The following is a 19,732-nucleotide window of genomic DNA, read 5'->3' as shown; positions in this document are numbered from 1 at the left end:
ACTAGAACTTGCCTAGCAGAGCCCTCAGCGTCTTGTGTTATTGCTGCTGCTGACGATGACATTGATGGTGACAGGAATGTTCTTTTTAAAAAAAAACAATTGCATTTATTTATTTATGGCTGTGCTGGGTCTTCGTTGCCATGTGGGCTCTCTCTAATTGCAGCGAGCCGGCTTACTCTCCAGCTGCAAGCTCCTCATTTCGGTGGCTTCCCTTGTTGCAGTTGCCACGCTCCACGCACAATAGCTGTGCACGGCTTCGTTGCCCCACGGCATGTGGGATCTTCCCGGACCAGGGATGGAACCTGTGTTTCCTGCATTGGCAGGCGGACTCTTTACCACTGAGACACCAGGGGAGCCCAGGAATGTTCTTCTGGAACAGGGACTGAGCAAGGTCTCAGGCACCTGGGACAAGAAGTCGGCTGCATGTCACTTACAGAGTTAGAACATGTCTGGGAAGTATGTGGCACAGGAAATGAGTCAGGGAGACCCAGCAACTTGCCTGAGTTCAGAGCCCAGGGAGCCACGGGCTTCGCTCCCAGGTCAGGTCTCCACGCACACCGGAGAGGCCACCCACTTTGCCTTGGCCCTAGGAAGTGCGCCTGCTTCACCACGGGACCAATCTCAGGTCCAGTCAACTGTCAGATCACCCATTTTCCCCTGGGATTCCTCTCCATGCCCATAGCCCTCCCTCAGTTCCAGAATCTTCTACAGGCATTCTTCCTCGAATCCGAAGCAGCACCTATACTTTTTGCACATTTTGTAAAACACTGTTTTCATCAGTTTACAATGTTCAGGTCTTTCGTTTTGTTTTTTCTTAACATTATCTTAGTGCAAGAGGTAGTTTAACTTCTGTGACTCCAAGAATCACTCAGGTACCACGTTGAATGCAGATTCCCAGGCCCTGTGTCCTCTGATTCTGGTTTAGTTGATCTGGGTTGAGGTCCATGGATCTGAATGTTGATCATCTCCACCCAGGTGCTAGTGACCAGGTTTCCCTACTAAAAACCACATTGTCAGGACCACATCCACACTCAAGTGTGTCATTCAAGGTACTTTACCTTACCTGTCCCACCCTTGTGAAAGAAAGAGTCAATGTTGGTTGATCTTTGTGTGTATGTAATATGAACTGAGAAAATGAGCATTATGTGTATATTTTGGAGCATACCGTGTTGAGCACAGAAAGCTAAACTAAATCAAAATATCCAGAAGCACATGTATCTCAAAAACAATTTTCTCCCTTGGAGGTCCAGCAAACAAGAAAGTAGAATGAGGAAGGAAGACAGTACCAAAGTGTGGCCCCTGAAATATAAGCAAATCCTCCACATAGAGGACCATGATTTTGCAATGAGACCTGGATTTGGAGGTGAGCACTATCTTCACAAAACTCCTGTGTTATAATCCATTGCATTGTCAAAACTAAGTTGAAAATTTGAAGCCATTAAGACCAAAACACAATACCATCAGTTTAACAAAGAAAAAGAAACAAAGAAGACCTTTTACAATGATCTTCTCTTGAATAAGAGCAATTGATAATTTATGCAGTTTAAATTAACCAAAATGACCCATTGTTTACTATATACATTATCATAAAAAGTTTGTTCAATAAATAATACGTGTTCAAAAATAGTGAATGTATATATCTTGCCCATACAGCATATTGTTTTAATCAAAATCTATTGAGTTATATGATGGTATTCATAAAATCTTGTGAAACATACTTATGAGCTGGAACGCCTGACTTTTGTTGAAGAACTAGTCTGCCAAGTGCCATGACTCCCTGTGAACCACCTCTGCTGAGGGTATTTCTTTTAATTGCACCTAGCAATAAAAGTTGATTGAAATGTTGGAGTGCCAGGCACTGTGCTAAGCCCTTTAATGCACTGTCTCATTGCATGCTTGCAGTGACCCTATGAAGTAGGTGTTACAACCCTAATATTACAATGTGGAAATTAGAGCTTAGAGAAATTAAGAAATGTTCTCAAGGCCATGAAAAAGTAATGTGGTAGAACCAAGATGCAATGACTGGTAAGGAGAACAGAAGCAAACCACAGTAGGAGGATATATTACTTGGAAAAAAGCCTTTCCTCCTGTCAGATTGTTTCATGTGCATATCGTTGCATCCCTGGGGGTACCAAGCTTTTCAAAGATACACAGGGCGTGGCAAAATCACCCAGTTAAGCTGTACTCTCCACCTTAGAGCTACATGCATCCTGACTCTCCCGCTCCTGACCTAAGGTCTCCCACACCCATAATTTCCTGAACTGACAACTTTTCATGCTAGAGACGTGGAGGTAAGAGAAGTAGAATAGGTACCACTTTTTGATAATTAACACTTCAAGTACTTGGCGTCGGTGGGAAGAACTCGATACTCATCATATTGTGGTTATGACAAAGGGAAGCACAACACACAGGTGGGTACCACAGAAAACTAATGTGTTAACTGGTAAAATGTAAACGTACATCAGGTAACTCTTACGTTAAGGATTGTTTGGGTTTTGTTCTTTAATTTTCTGGAACCCATTGGGTTGCAATTCTAAGGGTCTGGTTGTGATTTTATTAGGGGGTGTGTGTGTGCTTAATTGCTCAGTCATGTCCAACTCTTTGCAACCCCATGGACTGTGGCCTGCCAGGCTCCTCTGTCCATCCAGGGAAGAATACTCAAGTGGGTTTCCATGCCTTCCTCCAGGGGATCTTCTCAACCCAGGGATCAAACCCGGGTCTCCCACACTGTAGGCAGATTCTTTACTGTCTGAGCCACCAGGAAGCCCTTTATTAGGTTGATGATGCAAGTTTCAGCAGGCGTCAGAGTCCCCGGGGGCTCCTTAGCCCCCAGATCACGGGCCTCACCCACAGAGGCTTTGATTCAGTAGATTTGTTGGTCACCAATTCCCATGTCTTATACATTTCTTGGTGATGTTGATTCTGCAGTCTGAGAATCACATTTAAATAAAAAGCTTCCTGAATAAAGTGAAAGAGAAGAGTGAAAAAGTTGGCTTCAAGCTCAACATTCAAAAAACGAAGATCATGGCATCTGGTCCCATCACTTCATGGGAAATAGATGGGGAAACAGTGGCTGACTTTATTTTTGGGGGCTCCAAAATCACTGCAGATGGTGATTGCAGCCATGAAATTAAAAGACGCTTACTCCTTGGAAGGAAAGTTATGACCAACCTAGATAGCATATACAAAAGCAGAGACATTACTTTGCCAACAAAGGTCCATCTAGTCAAGGCTATGGTTTTTCCAGTAGTCATGTATGGATGTCAGAGTTGGACTGTGAAGAAAGCTGAGCACCGAAGAATTGATGCTTTTGAACTGTGGTGTTGGAGAATACTCTTGAGAGTTCCTTGGACTGCAAGAAGATCCAACCAGCCCATCCTAAAGGAAATCAGTCCCGGGTGTTCATTGGAAGGACTGATGCTGAAGCTGAAACTCCAATACTCTGGCCACCTCATGCGAAGAGTTGACTCTTTGGAAAAGACCTTGATACTGGGAGGGATTGGGGGCAGGAGGAGAAAGGGACGACAGAGGATGAGATGGCTGGATGGCATCACCAACTCGATTGACATGAGTTTGAGTGATCTCCAGGAGTTGGTGATGGACAGGGAGGCCTGGTGTGCTGTGATTCATGGGGTCACAAAGAGTCGGACACGACTGAGCGAATGAACTGAACTGAATTGATAATATTTTGCTTTTCAGGAGCATTTGTCACATTTATTGAACCTAATTTAAGATTTTTAGAAGACTCAAAATCAGTCAGGTTCAAAGATGTATGCTTTTTTTTTTTTTTACTACCTATATCTGTTTTATAACTTTTTTTTTTTACATCACTACTCAAATGTGTCATCCTTACCATAATTCTCCTGAAGATGTACTCTTAACTGCCATTCCCAATAGACAGTTTATTTCCCCCAACACAATTTGCCCAAAGTTTGGATAATATACTCTGCAACTGTTAGGCAGGTATTCTGGACATTGGTCTCCACAATTCTAAAGAGTCTCTAAAATCTTTCCCCTCCCACAATTTAGCTGGAGAACTTTTGTTTGAATTTAAACTTGACCAGCTGTGGGTGCTTGGAGCCATTAGGGGGCTCCAGACGCACAGGAATAGCTTGGAACTGGCCTCTCTGGAGTAGTGATTAGCAGCCCAAAATGATGTATTCCCTTCTATACGAATTCAAAAAGCTGCCCTAATTCCTGTTAGGTTAGGTTCGTCAATTTAATGAATTCCTATCCTAGAGGAAAGGGTTTTATGGGTTTATTTTAGACCACTGAAAGCCAGAGAGATTAAGAGAAAAATTGATGCCCTTGAATTTGGACCTTGAAACAAGCACTCTACACTTTGTAACTCAAAGTGTTCCAAGGACCAGCTGCAGAATCGCTTGGGAATTAGTTAGAAATGCAGAAGATCAGGCCCCACCCCAGGCTTTCTGAATAAAAATCTGCATTTTAACAAGATCCCCAGGTGATTCAACTATAACTTTACAATTTGAGAAGCACCGTCATAAATTACCAAGAGCCGATCCAAAGCTTTTATCTTAAAACATTTATGCCTTCTTTCTCTCTCCTCTGTATCACCCCCATCCCCCAGAAAAACATAATATTGATCTTAAATTTCCGCTTCTCTTGATCTGTTAGGGATACGTGTTAAGAATTTTTAAAACAATTTTTTTTTCCCTGAGGCTACTTTGTGGGGTCATTAAAAATGCAATGGAAATGTACTGCTTAGTGGCAGGTGGCAAATCATCCCACGATTAAGAAATTTTTCTGACAGTCATGGACTGGGGCTAAATGGTATCCAAGTGGCTTGGGTATTCAGTCAGTTCAGGCAGAAAAAATTCATAAATTCAGTCAGAAGTGTCAGTCTGGTAGCTCTGTGAAATATAGTCCTTAACCTTCTCTTGTCTTGGTTAGAACAGCTTTTTATACCGGTGGCCCATTCTCCGTTCTCTCAAGCCTGCTTTCCTGGGAAACTCAAGCTGCAGAATATAAAAGACAGGCTTAAATTTATCTTCTCTTTCTTTATACTTGTCCATAACACAGCACACACACATTCTTCTTTCCTCTTGAGCTAAATGTAACTTCAGCACTTCTCTTGCCTTAATGTTTTCCTAATTAGCTTTAACATTAAAACCAGCTGCTACTGCAGTGTTTTTTACTTTTATAAAGCATTAGAAGATTAATTGACTCATTATGTGGAAACAGGAGGATATAAATTTAAGGGAGCCTTTTGTTTAACTTGGGTTATAAATTGCAGCTCATTTTCTTTATTTATGCTTTCCCTACCCTTCACATCTCCCATAACTAAGGGCTTTTTCTGTTTTAGTTGTATAGATGATGATTTCTTTGTTTCTTTAAAGTGAAATCAATTCAGCATCTAGATACTGGCTACTGAGTTAAAACAAAAGCTGAAGTTGTAAAAGCCACTTGTGTAGGCTTTGCTTGTCAAACAGGAGGACCAGATTGGGAGCCAGGGGGAACTGGCTGTATTCCTGCATTAACCAGCTCTAGCTTTCAGGCAAGGTCTTCAACCTTGCTGGGCATGAGTTCCCTCATATGTCAAATAGAGCTAAATTGGTTCTACCTAGCTAACTAACATGGAGAAGGCAATGGCACCCCACTCCAGTAGTCCTGCCTGGAAAATCCCGTGGACAGAGGAGCCTGGTGGGCTGCAGTCCATGGGGTCGCTGAGGGTCGGACACGACTGAGCGTCTTCACTTTCACTTTTCACTTTCATGCATTGGAGAAGGAAATGGCAACCCACTCCAGTGTTCTTGCCTGGAGAATCCCAGGGACGGGGGAGCCTGGTGGGCTGCCGTCTATGGGGTCGCACAGAGTCGGACACGACTGAAGCGACTTAGCAGCAGCAGCAGCACCTAACTAACAAAGTGGCTGTAATGATAACATGATATATATCAAGTATTTTAAATGTACTACACAAATAAGATGAATAACTTTTATTTAGATCCCCTTATTCCAGCATGCATAAAAGATTGATGATTTTTATATGTATAATATAATATAGTATAATATACATGGCAGTATAAATGTCTGTGCTACTACCTAGTTAGTGATCCTGGGAAATCAACACCTAATTGTAATACCTAATAGTTATTTAATTTTTACTATATTCCAAATGCTTTATATAGAGAATTAATAAGAGCATTTATGAAACTGGTATTATTCGTGTTCTCTGTATCACACATTACTATATACTGAATAAGTTGGTTAAGACATTTAATGTTAGGTTAGGCTAAGGACTTGATATGCATTTTTTTCTTTAGTTTCACAGCAACCCCATTAGGCACAGACCGTATATGTATGTCCCCTATTTTACAGATGAGCAAAAACTGAGACTTAGAGGAGTTAAGGATTACATAAGATTAAACTCAGGTTTATATGGTTAAAATTTCATAGTTTTTAATCTTTTTGCTTTATTATCACCTTTTCTCTGAGACTCAGCTCCTATTTTGCAAAAAAGAATGATTTTTTGGAGCTTTTAAGAAGCTCCCAAATTCTATGATTTTACATCTTGCTTTTACTCACCCTCATCCTCCACTCTGTCCTCAGAATGTCAGAGCAGAGTTTATAGTCCTGGATCCAGGAGAAGATGCACTTGGGCATCAAATGCAAAGGAGACAAAAATGAGGTCAGATAGCATCTGAGGACAAATACTTTCCTTTGAGATGAAAGAGCTCATCCTGACAAAAATAGAATAAATGGGAGAGAGGAAAGAAGAAATCTAAGACGTATTTAGGAACCATTCCTAATGGACAAGCCATGTTTTTACCCCGCTGTCAGTCCAGCCTTCAGACAACCCTGAGGGCCCAGTGCTTGTCCAGTGGTGGCACGAATGTCCTTGTATGGTGGTGTTAGAAGACTGCCCTGGCTTGCAGAGATACTCATCAGTAACTGGGTCCTACTTACAAGTCATAAACATCCTGAATCCAAGCTGTGCTCACACTTTGTCATAAAATAAACACTGTATGAGAAGCACTGGATCATTCTTTAGTGAAGAATAGACTGATTGTCTCAATGTTTGAATGTAAGACTGGAAATTGTGGTCTGTAGTCTGAAGAATAGATTCACATTTTTTCTGAATTCGGTTCAGTTCAGTTGCTCAGTCATGTCCAACTCTTTGCAACCCATGGACTGCAGCACACCAGGCTTCCCTGTCCATCACCAACCCCCAGAGCTTGCTCAAACTCATGTCCATCCAGTAGGTCATCCTCTGTAAATCTGCTGAATTACAGTAACAATAACGTGTACTCTATGCTATTTATTGAGTATCCACTAAGTTTATCAACTGTATTATTTCTAGTCTTTACATAAGTCTCCTTGGTGAGACTACTACTGGATCTGATAGTTGAGGACCCGAAGCTTAGAGATTTTACTGACCCTAGTTCTCATGTGAGTCATGGAGCTGGATTCAAGCTCTGGTCGGGACTCTAATGCCAAAATTTTCTCCAGGATGTTCTGTTCCCTCTCCAAGGCCGCTCCCATCTCTTCAGTCCTTTGGAGTATTGGAGTTAGTGGGAGGAATTACACATCCTGAAAGGCCAGACAGGGCCAGGGACGAGATCTTTGCATTAAGTGTATATTTTGATAGCTCTACCAGTTAAAGAGGGCTTTTCCAGTGACTCCGTGGTAAGGAATTCATCTGCAATGCAGGAGATGTGGGTTTGATCCCTGGGTTGGGAAAATCCCCTGAAGGAAGACATGGCATCCCACTTCATCCCACTTGCCTGGCAAATCCCATGGACAGATGAGCCTGGAGGGCTACAGTCCACAAGGATGCAAAGAGCTGGACATGACTGAAGTGACTACGCACAGACACGTCAGTTAAAGAAAAAAGGCAAAACAAAAGCATCAGAGCTAAACCTGATAAAAGGGATAATACTGAGCTGTTCCCAAGTTAATGCTTAATCATAATTATCACTAAACAATATTTTAATAGAATTGTCATTATTAATACTATTGAAAGTGATTGGTCCAATATGGCAGGAAGTAGTTAGCAATTCAGATGCAAGTAAGGTATTCCTATAGCCTGAAACAGAAATATATTCTAGTGACAGGCTGGTGCCTGGCTAGTTGAAATCCTTGTAAGTAAGGAATGATATCGAGGGTTTCGATTTATAAAAGAGGGAATCTGTGTAGATAAAGTGAAGGTAATGTCAGCCACGAAGAAGAACTAAAGAGCCTCTTGATGAAAGTGAAAGAGAAGAGTGAAAAAGTTGGCTTAAAGCTCAACATTCAGAAAACTAAGATCATGGCATCTGGTCTCATCACTTCATGGAAAATAGATGGGGAAACAGTGGAAATAGTGGCTGACTTTATTTTCCTGGGCTCCAAAATCACTGCAGATAGTGATTGCAGTCATGAAATTAAAAGACGTTTACTCCTTGGAAGAAAAGTTATGACCAACCTAGACAGCATAAAAAGCAGAGATATTACATTGTCAACAAAGATCCATCTAGTCAAGGCTATGGCTTTTCCAGTAGTCATGTATGGATGTGAGAGTTGGCCTATAAAGAAAGCTGAGTGCTGAAGAACTGATGCTTTTGAACTATGGTGTTGGAGAAGACTCTTGAGAGTCCCTTGGACTGCAAGGAGATCCAACCAGTTCATCCTAAAGGAGATCAGTCCTAGGTGTTCATTGGAAGGACTGATGCTAAAGCTCCAATACTTTGGCCACCTGATGTGAAGAGCTGACTCATTTGAAAAGACTCTGATGCTGGGAAAGATTGAAGGCAGGAGGAGAAGGGGACAACAGAGGATGAGATGGTTGGATGGCATCACCGACTCAATGGACATGGGTTTGGGTGGACTCTGGAGTTGGTGATGGACAGGGAGGCCTGGCGTGCTGCGGTTCATGGGGTTGCAGAGTCGGACATGACTGAGCGACTGAACTGAACTGAATGTCAGCCAGTTAATGGGGGGGGGGGGCGGGGAGTAGGCATAGACGGTGCACAGGGACTGGTGAGGCAGGTCTTGTTTTATAATGTATTATACTGGGGCTTCCCTGGTGGCTCAGATGGTAAGAGAATCCATCTGCAGTGCAGGAGACCCCAGTTCAATCCCTGGGTTAGGAAGATCCCCTGGAGAAGGGAATGGCTACCCAGTATTCTTGTCTGGATAATCCCATGGACAGAGGAGCCTGGCGGGCTACAGTCCATGGAGTTGCAAAGAGTTGGACACGACTGCGCACACACACATATATGCATCACATTTCATACACAGTACTAAATAATGCAGTTAGTAGCATCAGCATCCCCTCACACAGGAACAGACAAAACCCTCTGCAGAGTGTAACAAGGGACTGTCTTGGTCTCAGTTTGTTCTCTGGGCACGTAAGGCTGATTCTGTGAGACCCAACTGCACACAAATCTAGAACTTGCCTGTCTGAAGTTGCTCCCATTCTGATTTTCAGAATACTCTCAGCATTCACATTTCTAAGGATGTCTGCTTCACCCCAATGCAAGTTATGGTCTCTGTTTATCTGGAAAGGGACATTTCTGAATGTGCGGCATCCCTGGGTAGCACTGTTGTCACTGTGTCCCTCTAGCCTGCCCACGTGGAAGAGACTGATTTTTAGGCAAGAGAGGAAAGGCTCCCACATTTGCCAAAATCATGAACTTCATGCAAGTCTGCTCCCTGAATATGTAATAATATATCAATAGATAAGTGAGAAATGTATCGTTTAAACTTGAAAAGTAATTCATTTGCAGCATTGATCTCTCTCCACTTTAAATGTTTCCAAAAATAATCCTGACTCCTCACTATATTCTCATTCTTCTTTCTGAAGGGTCTCCAGTGCCAGTGGGTATAGATGTCCAGGTTGAAAGTATTGACAGCATTTCAGAGGTCGACATGGTAAGTTTCTCCTTGAGATGCTTTTTTCTGAATGGATAGATTCTCAGTAGTGTCAAATCACTGATGTTTTAATAAATCATCTTAATTATGGATGTTATTTATTTTTCCTGCTTTGCTTAATAAAGTTGAAGTTGCTTTATTCTTTTCTAACTGTTATCTCTGCCCTGGATTATAATTCTCGTTCCTTTCTTTCTCTTCTCCTTTTCTTCTATTGGCTTTACAGTGTCCCAAAGGACAGGATATGCTTAGCTATGTGACTTGAACCTTGGTACTCAGTATCAGCAAAAAACTGGTCTGCATTCTCCATGCCCAATCAAGTGATCCCCAGAGTTGGCTTCTTTTGCTTATCATTTATCATTTTCCAACCCTCCCTTATTTCACCCTGAAATCACTTTCAATCTCTTTAGTTTTGTCCTGCTCTCCTCCCAGTGGGCAGTTCAACTTGCTTCCCATGAGAGTGCCAAGCAGTAGTGATGCTGATGTATCACTGACATGTGCCAGTGTCTGCCATTTGACTTCATAGGCTCAGTGTTTGCCCGGTGCCCTTCAGATCAGGCTGAGCATCTAAACACAAATATATGCTTATTAAAGCAATCCATGCAGTAACCCACAGGATTCCCTGTGGAGTGGTGTTATGGTAATGAATGAACCATTGTATTTATTCACTCTTACCCTAATTCAAAATTACACGTGGCTGGTGCTCCCAGATTAACCCAGAGCAATAATACAATGTACCTCTATTCTGATCCTAAGAAAAACAAATGAGCTCATCCTTACTTGATGACTTGCTTGTGGTTTGCTGAGATTTGTCCTTCGTTGGAGTAATGCATGTTGAAGTTCTATTATATGTGTTATTTCAAGAAGAATTTGAGTGACACATTGTCATTGCCTACATCCTATAACTTAGGTGAAGATAGGAGAATTTCTATTCAAACAAACAAAATACTCATACCTGAGAGCCAAACAAAACTTAAATAATTGATAAAGCAAATTTTTTTCTGCTAAAATAATGTTAATCTAACTTTTCCCCCTTATCCTTGCCTCCTTACGACTGGAATGCATATAAACAATTTAAAATCCTGAGTCATACCGGATCAGAATCTCTGAGAACTAGCTTCTGGGGGATGTGTCATATTAACAAATGCACAAGTGATTTTTGGCACACTACAGTTCCAGCACCACCATTTACTGGTATTTGTTCTGTGTCTCAAGCTAAAGATCACCATCTCTTCCTCAGGACCTCTGTCAATATTGCTGTTGTTTAGTGACTCAGTTGTGTCTGACTCTTTTGCAACCCCAGGGACTATAGCCCACCAGGCTCCTCTCTCCATGGGATTCTCCAGGCACGAATACAGGAATGGGGTACCATTCCCTTCTCCAGGGTATCTTATCGATCCAGGGATTGACCCACATCTCCTGCACTGCAGGAGGATTCTTTACCACTGAGCCACCAGGGAAGCCCCTCTGACAACATGCTTTCCATTAAAATGCTTAAAAACTCCAATAAATGTGTTCAGGTTCTTATAGGACTGTAAGTTTATTCAACTTGGGGAGGACTGCTTTAACAAAAACAGTAGAAATATATGGGTATAAAATCAATCATAAAAGTGAATATTTATTTACAGTGAGAGAAAAAGCGAACTAAAGTACCAGAAAAAAAAAATCAAAATAAAATACCAGACCATGAAGTTTCAGGTCCCTCTTTTCTGAGATCATCTTAGGTGATTTACCAGAGTGCTCAGGTAGAAATGCATCCCACTTATAACCTGTTTCCCCTCAGCAACTTGAATACTTGATGATTTTCAGAAACTCTCAGCATTCACCAGAGTCCAGGGGAGGAGAGGCTCTGTGATGGAAGCTCAGTAGCTTCATTCTGAATCTACCTGAAGATATAATATAAGCCATTCAGGCACAGGCCGTTAACACCTATGGAAACCAATGGAGACTGATAGTACTGACTGGTGATCCTGAATCATATTTCTGCTGGCCTTGACTTGTCTCTTTTTCTCCCTGCCTAGGACTTTACAATGACTTTTTATCTCAGGCATTACTGGAAAGATGAAAGGCTTGCCTTTCCCAGCAAGACCAACAAAAGTATGACTTTTGATCATAGATTAATCGAGAAGATTTGGGTGCCTGATATCTTCTTTGTCCATTCTAAGAGATCCTTCATCCATGACACAACTGTGAAGAACATCATGCTGCGTGTCCACCCTGATGGAAACGTCCTCTTCAGTGTCAGGTGAGGAGGGCTGTCTCCTGCCTTGGGCTCCCTTGCACCGCACCACCTACACCAACACTAGGGGGGCTCACTGCAGGCTGAACTCCCAATATTGCTGTGTTTAGTAATGCTGGCGTTTCAGACACAACCAGAAGATGTGAATTTTTTCCTGATTCTGAATCCCAGGTTTTGTTTCTGTAATGACTTTTAATAATTAGCATTTTGTTTATTCTTTTTAAGATTTATTTCTTTATTCATTGGCTGTGGTGGGTCTTTGTAAACGCATGCGGGCTTTCTCTAGTTGTGGAGAGCAGGACTGCTTTTCACCATGGTATGCAAACTTCTCATTGCGGCAGCTTCTCTTGTTCCAGAGCACGGGCTCTAGGCCTGTGGACTTCAGAAGCTGCGGCGCGTGGGCTCAGTAGTTGTGGCACACAGGCTTAGTTGCTCCAAGACGTGTGGACTCTTCCTGCACCAGGGATCAAGCCAGTCTCGGGGTCCAGCCCCGGTGGATCCAGGGTAATTCGAAGGTGGGGATGGAATCGGCGTCCTAGGAAAAAACTTATTTAATTACAGATATAGAGAGAGATTAGAAACGGATAGTGTAGTAGGAAAATTAGTGGAGGAAAAGAGGCTGAATAACTTGGTTTACGTGGAATACCAATCACCACCTACGTAGGCCACGGGCGTCTTTCCGTTCTCCCGAAGGAGAGGAGGCACTGAGGCCTCCCCAGTCCGATCTTAGAAGCCCAGGCAGAATTAGCAGGCTTGGTGAGTACCCACATTCCAGATGGGAATTCAGCCAGAAAAATGGGGAGCAAGAAAGAAAAGACACGGGGGAATCAGTCTTTCCAGAAACTGATCCGATTTCTTTATTTTTTAGGTTTGCTTATATACCTTTTGTTATACATAGGGATGAATATGGAGTCACGCGGGGGTCAGCAGTCCTGACCTTTATCAAAATCAGGTGCTTCACATAAATGTATAAAAAAAAGGTCTTAGGGGTTTTACATCATCTTCTGGCCATGAGACCTGCTGATATTTTATGATCCTTTCTTTCTGATAACCAAAAACTTATTTTTTCCAAGGGTGTTTTTTCTTAAACCAGGTGCCACGCTCTGAAGGTATCAGATAAAGTTGCATTCCTATAGGGTGAGGGTGTAGTGGGTTACAACTAAGAAAGGAATTTATTTAACCTAAGGTTAACATGATTAACCTTAAAGGTTAATACTTATTTCTCCTATATGCTAGTTATATTCATTATAAGGGCAGGGAATATGGAGATTTTGCAGCAAACATCAGCCCAACACATGAAAACCCTTCACCAACATTCCCCTTAAGATCTATTTAGTCTTAAGATAGTGATAAAGTCACATTTTTACATAGCAAGGACACAGTGATTTATAACAAAGTACAGTGATCTATAACAAAAGAGAAAATTCATTAACTCAAAAAGTCTAGTATTGCTAACATCAAAAACTACTATATTTCCTTTTCTATATTCCAAATACATTGATTAATATATTCCCAGGTGCCTAAGGATATGGAGGCCTGGCGGCAATCACTAACTCAACAATGAGAAAAGCCCTATGCTAATTAAGACTGTCAAAATACTCCAAGCTCTCTGTGCTGTTTATGGTTGAGAGGTAGTAAACAATCCTGTCACACAAACTAGTCTGTCAGCAGAGAGGTTTGACCTGAGACACCCTTGTCACACCCAGGGCAGGGAATTAGCAGCAATTATTGGCACAACAAATGAAAAACCCTTTACCAATATAATTCCTAACCAACCCACTCTACTAATAATTTCTAACTTCCCAAAAAGAATCTGCTTTTAGTAAGTCTAAAACATCTCGTGCCTCTCACAATTGGGAGGCTGTAAACAATCACATGTGGCCGGAGGAACCTGTACAGGCAGGCTAGATATCCTTCAGAGGAGTTTGTGAGTTGAAACACTCTTGTCACGCCCAGGAATCTTTATTGACTTGGAGCTGTAAGTTAACTCCTTCTCTGAGAGAGGTAATGGGGTTCAGCCCCCCGTAAAGTCAGAGGTATAGGTGAGAGCATAAAACAGTAAAGTAGGCACTCTGGTTCTGGGGGTAGATGCTTGGGAACAGGGGGTTTCCTGAGGCTCAACCCCACCTTTGAGTATGCCAAGCCTCCTTCCTCATGACCTTTGCCATGGGCAGAGTTCCTCACTCTGGCTCCCAGCAAGCCAGTGTCCCTTGCAATGCAAGCTGGATTCTTAACCACTGGACCACCATGGAAGCCCCTAACTTCCAAGTTTTAAAGAGTGATTTCCTAATCTAACTGTACCCACTCTGGGCATATATTGGAGAATAATAGGAAATAAGATTGGACAAAATGGAGCTGAATTATGGATAGCCTTAAGAGTCTAACCCACAGTTTTTTTATAGGTACCCAAACTGCTTTTCCTCCTCACCAATGCCACCCCACCCTGCACCCCACCAAGCAGTCTTGGAATCTTGGATTAACTAAATAATTTTGTTAAGTATGTCCTTCACTCTTCACATGAAGATATAGTCATCATGCACGTTACCCCTAATTTCTTAATTTAAAACTTGTTGAAAATGAAAAACAAAATTTTAATTTAAAATATTTGATCTGAGCTAATGGACCTATCCAAATGATAAATAGGAGTTCTGTATTTTGTTGGATATCAAAAAATTTAATAAAATATTTGTTCAGACACTATGCTATAATATCCCTCCATCTTTACTATAACATTTTTTTTTAGCCTAATGAGTCCAGTGCTTACTGACTGATCTACCATAGGTAATCTTAAAAATGTTTGGCAAATCCAAGAAATTCATTTTTTCAAATGTCTTAGAAATCCCAGAAAGATTCAGTAGTAAACTGAAAAAGAAGTTAGCTCTCCAGAGGATATCCATGTCCTAATCTCTGGAACCTAGGAAGGTGACTTTATTGGGGAGTGGGGGAAAATTACACAGATATGATTAAATGAAGGGTCTTGAGACAAGGAAATTATTCTGGGCTATCTGGGTTGGACTGAATTCCATCATCAGTGTCCTTGTAAGAGAAAGGCAGGGGAGGATTTAACACACAAGGAAGAGTAGGAAGTAGTGTGATGGTGAAGACAGAGACTGGAGTGCGCAACCACCAGCCCAGGAAAGCTGGCGACTTCCGGGAGCTGTAAGAAGCAGAGGATGACTCTCACCCTCGAGCTTCAGGAGGAGGCAGGGTCTTTCTGACACCTTGGTTTCAGTCCAGTGATGCTCATTTCAGACTTCTGGCCTCCAGAACTGTGAGAGAATACATTTCTGTTCTTCTAAACCGCCAAGTTTATGGTAATTGTTTACAGTGAAAATATGTTCTTTTTACTCATTAAAAACACCTTGCTTGCTCTAGTACAAAGATTCTGTTACCGGACATTTTATAAAAAGCTATCAGTGTTTTTTAAAAAAATGAAATGAAAGGAAAGTACCACTTTCCATAAGAACTTTCACATCAGAGGTAACCTAGAACTCTAACAAGTACTGGAATCAAGGCTTAGTAGAAATCAGCAGCTGAACAGCAGCATCTGGCCAAGAAATCAACTGTTTTAAATTAATTTTTTTGATGAGGGGATATCCACTGGAGAAGTAGCTCAGTGAATTGTCCTTACCCTGCACATTCCAAAGAAAGAGTTGGCTCTTGCCTGGCTCCTGGGAAATAACCTACAAGTCCTTGGAATATCCTGCCTGATAAGTATGTCTTTGTTTACCCAAAGACCCTGAGCCACATGGTATCAACTTGACCTCTGGAGGGGCTAAAGATCAGCCATGGCTATGTGACCAACCCGCAATTAATGCTTTGAACCCCTAGGCTCATGTAGCTTCCCTGGTTGGCAATACTCCATGCATGTGGTCATATGTCATTGTTAGGAGAAGTAAGCACTGTCCATAAAGCCCTGTCCACTAGAACAGGACAACTGGAAACTTACTCCTGGTTTTTCCTGGAACCTGCCCTGTGCATCTTAATTTCATTGTTGATTTTAACTGTTACCCTTTCATTGCAATAAATGATTAGCTGTTAGTATAAGAGCTTTGATAAGTTCTATAAGTCCTTCTAATGAAACATTGAACCTGAGGTTGGTCTGGAGATCTCCGAACACAGAAGGACTCAGAATTGTTGTCTGCACAGCTATTTCAGCTGACAGCAGAGCCAGTCCAAGCCCAGAGCCAGGTCACCTGGTTTCAGGCTTGGTTCTGACACCATCTACTGACAAAGAGTCTCTCCTTGGCCAAATTCTACTCAGTATCCTCTGAACTGTCTTCTCACGTTGGCCCCGATTTTGAGCTTCTGTTTCTGTCTCTGCATAGTCAGTTTAGCCAGAGTCCCCCATCCTCAATATCTGATCACCCTCCATGTCTGATAAGGTTCCTCATCCACCTCTCCAGCCCCCAGCTGACATCTGACCACCCTGGCCCTCCTTCAGCAAGAATTCTGTTTGTTAGGTCCATTTAGCCAGGTTCCCCCAACCCCTTATGTTTCCTCTTAGTAATTTTCCATCCACTGACTTGCACACCCCCCATCCTGGCCTCCTTGTTCCTTTGCTATAAATCCCAGTTGTTATGTTTGGAATTGATCCCAATCTCTCTTCCCAATTACAAAAAAAAAAAAAAAATTATAGTAGCTCTCCTAAATAGAGTCTACCTTACCATTTTTTAAACAAGTGTCGTGAATAATTTTTTCCTTAACACTGTCTACCTAATCTCCTTGGCTGTTAATTTATTTATGTGTACTCTGAAGGAAGGAGACCGAAAGACTTCAGAAGTCCTTTTTTAAAGTACCAGGAAGATGCCAAAATGAGTATGTTTTGTGTTGCAAGGTTATCCAGACCCCTCTGGCTTGGCATTTTCCTGCATGACTACTGACAGGACAATTCAAAGCACAGCAGATAAAATGGTTTTCCCCCTCTGATTAACTGAGGGGTGCCATGGGTAGGAGCAGCTGTTGCCTTTGTTTTTTGCAGACCTGCTCAGGGGCCTTTTATGAACCTCTGATCTGCTTTTGTGGGTACCACAGTTCAGCAGCCTCTGCCTGAAGCCAGGAAAAGCTAGGAGGACATAAAATGTGCAGAACAGCCCTCATCAGCATGTAAGCCCTTTGACTTAATAGCACCTGAATTATGCATTGTGCACAGAGATCTCTAACTGAAAATGCTGCAGGCTTTCCACTCACTCCTGCAAAGATAATTTCCTCAGGTAAACTTGCTTTGTGAAGGAAACCTTTACTCATAGGTTTTTCAATACTACCATTCCAGCTCTTTATTACTGGAAACTATTTAAGTTTGAATCTTCCAAAAAGCAGAAAATATTTAAGTCTATTTAAAGTCTTCTCGCTTTGAAGTGTGTTCTTCTGAAGACATCCGAGCCAGAAAGTATAGAGGAAGCTGACCAGGAAATAGTGAGATCAGAAGCAATTCTTACAGCAGGAATTCACTCATTAACTCTGGGTCTTAAGCAATCACCCACCTTCCTGGGTTTGCTTCCTTATGGGCTACTTGGGTAGAAGATGGTAACACCTGTTTGGCATTATTCTTGAAAGGTGCACAAAACAGGCAGAGTGTCAGATAGCTTTAAGCTACATTACTTATTTGACCGTGTGGTGAAATGACCTGCAGTTTTCTTTTTCTTATTCTTCCTATAGGATAACTGTTTCAGCAATGTGCTTTATGGATTTCAGCAGGTTTCCTCTTGACACTCAAAATTGTTCCCTTGAACTGGAAAGCTGTAAGTGTAACCTCCCGATGGAGTGAGTACCCGTGGTCTGAACACACCATCACATACTTGCAGTATATAAACAGACTCTTAACAAGCATGTGAACATTTTGATATAAGTTAAATATGTTTCGGAGAAGGCAATGGCACCCCACTTCAGTACTCTTGCCTGGAAAATCCCATGGACAGAAGAGCCTGGAAGGCTTCAGTCCATGGGGTCACTGGGAGTCGGACACGACTGAGCGACTTCACTTTCACTTTTCACTTTCATGCATTGGAGACGGAAATGGCAACCCACTCCAGTGTTCTTGCCTGGAGAATTCAAGGGACGGGGGAGCCTGATGGGCTGCCATCTATGGGGTCGCACAGAGTCAGACACGACTGAAATGACTTAGCAGCACCAAATATGTTTATCCAAAAAAGCTTATTGGTTGTTTGGTTGGTTGGTCTTTTTGGTAAGAATGATGATGGCAAATTGTCTTGCAGATGAGCAGATAAAAGAGTCGAGAAAAAAATGCTTTGGTAACTACATATTCTGCAGTTCCCACAATGATTTTAAAGGAATAACTCCCCCAAAATGTGTATTCTTGCTAATGTTATTAACATAGAGTGGCAAATTTAGAAAACTCTGCCATTTATGTTCTCATGTGAATCCCAACCTTCCACTAAGTATACCTCGTTTCCCCAGAAAAACCCAGCTCTAGATTTAGATCACCCAGTCAAAGGGCATCTGAGCCAGAGCCCTGTCAATTACTTAGATCCACACCTCCTCCCCAGCTATTTTTGACATGACTTATTAAAACTTGACTGCAATTTTTCATGATGCAGGTAAAGTGCTGGGAGTCTCAATGGGTGTCTCCCACAGAGACAATTCTCCCTAAACCCATTGGAAACTCTCTATCACACTATTTGATCTTACAAGAAAATTTTCTACAAGCCCAGCTCACTTTGCAATTTCATCCAAGAGGGTCACAAAACCCAAGTTTGAGGCCTAAAGCCTTGGCATCAGGCCTGTGAGTGAGAGGCGGTGCTGTGACATCACAGTGCACACAGACAGGGGAGCAGCTGTTTGGAGATTTTTAAAGCATCATGTGGGCATGAGAAAACCCAACCACACTCTGTCAGTAATCAGGGTCTAATTTGGGGAGGTTGGTTTTGTTTTTTTTTTATGATATGGGTATTATCAGTCTTTTGGCAAACATATATTTCAGAACCATGACATTGGACCAGATCCTGGGGATATAGAATTTTATAAAACACCATCATGGACCTCATGGAACTTACTAGAGCTCATTCTAATTGCAGGGATGTTATTTTCTTGTCTTAGATGCCTACAATGAGGAGGATCTAATGCTGTACTGGAAACATGGAAACAAGTCCCTGAACACTGATGAGCATATTTCCCTGTCTCAGTTTTTCATTGAGGAGTTCAGTGCATCCAGTGGATTTGCTTTCTATAGCAGCACAGGTGCAGTATTTTATGTGGACAAGTCATGAGCATTTATTGAGCATCTGCTGTCTGCAAAGCACACGTGGCTAGTCTTGAGTCCAAACAAGCCTCCCATTTGACCAATAATATCATCCTTCTTTTCCCAGCAGCCGTCTCTATCTTTGCAATACAGGTCTTCTTCAGCTGATGATGGGGTACTTCCCAGTAAACTCATCATGAGTTGAAGTATGTTTAATACACCTAACCTCCTGAACATCATAAAGTAGTGTAGCCAAACTTAAACAGGCTCAGAACACTTATATTAGTCTATGGTTGGGCAAATAATCTAATGCAAATCCTATCTTAAAATAAAGTGTTGACTATCTCCTGTAATGCAATTTAACACTGTACTGAAACTGAAAAAACAAAATGGTTGTCTGGGTACAGAATGATTGTAAGTATATC

General features: G+C 41.9%; 1 protein-coding gene across 1 annotated transcript in view; it reads left to right on the top strand.

The window, feature by feature from the left end:
• The window catches only part of GABRR3 (gamma-aminobutyric acid type A receptor subunit rho3), a 46,189-nt gene that overhangs the window by 7,718 nt on the left and 18,739 nt on the right, over window positions 1–19,732 (top strand). The window contains exons 2-6 of the mRNA XM_068983245.1: window positions 1,251–1,363; window positions 9,806–9,873; window positions 11,892–12,115; window positions 17,768–17,850; window positions 19,166–19,306. Coding sequence (XP_068839346.1) covers window positions 1,251–1,363; window positions 9,806–9,873; window positions 11,892–12,115; window positions 17,768–17,850; window positions 19,166–19,306 — 629 coding nt within the window. The remainder of the gene's footprint in view (window positions 1–1,250; window positions 1,364–9,805; window positions 9,874–11,891; window positions 12,116–17,767; window positions 17,851–19,165; window positions 19,307–19,732) is intronic.

The sequence above is a fragment of the Capricornis sumatraensis genome, chromosome 1 (assembly GCF_032405125.1).
Source record: "Capricornis sumatraensis isolate serow.1 chromosome 1, serow.2, whole genome shotgun sequence".
Taxonomy (NCBI): Eukaryota; Metazoa; Chordata; class Mammalia; order Artiodactyla; family Bovidae; genus Capricornis; species Capricornis sumatraensis.
This window is presented reverse-complemented; position numbering and strand designations above follow the sequence as displayed.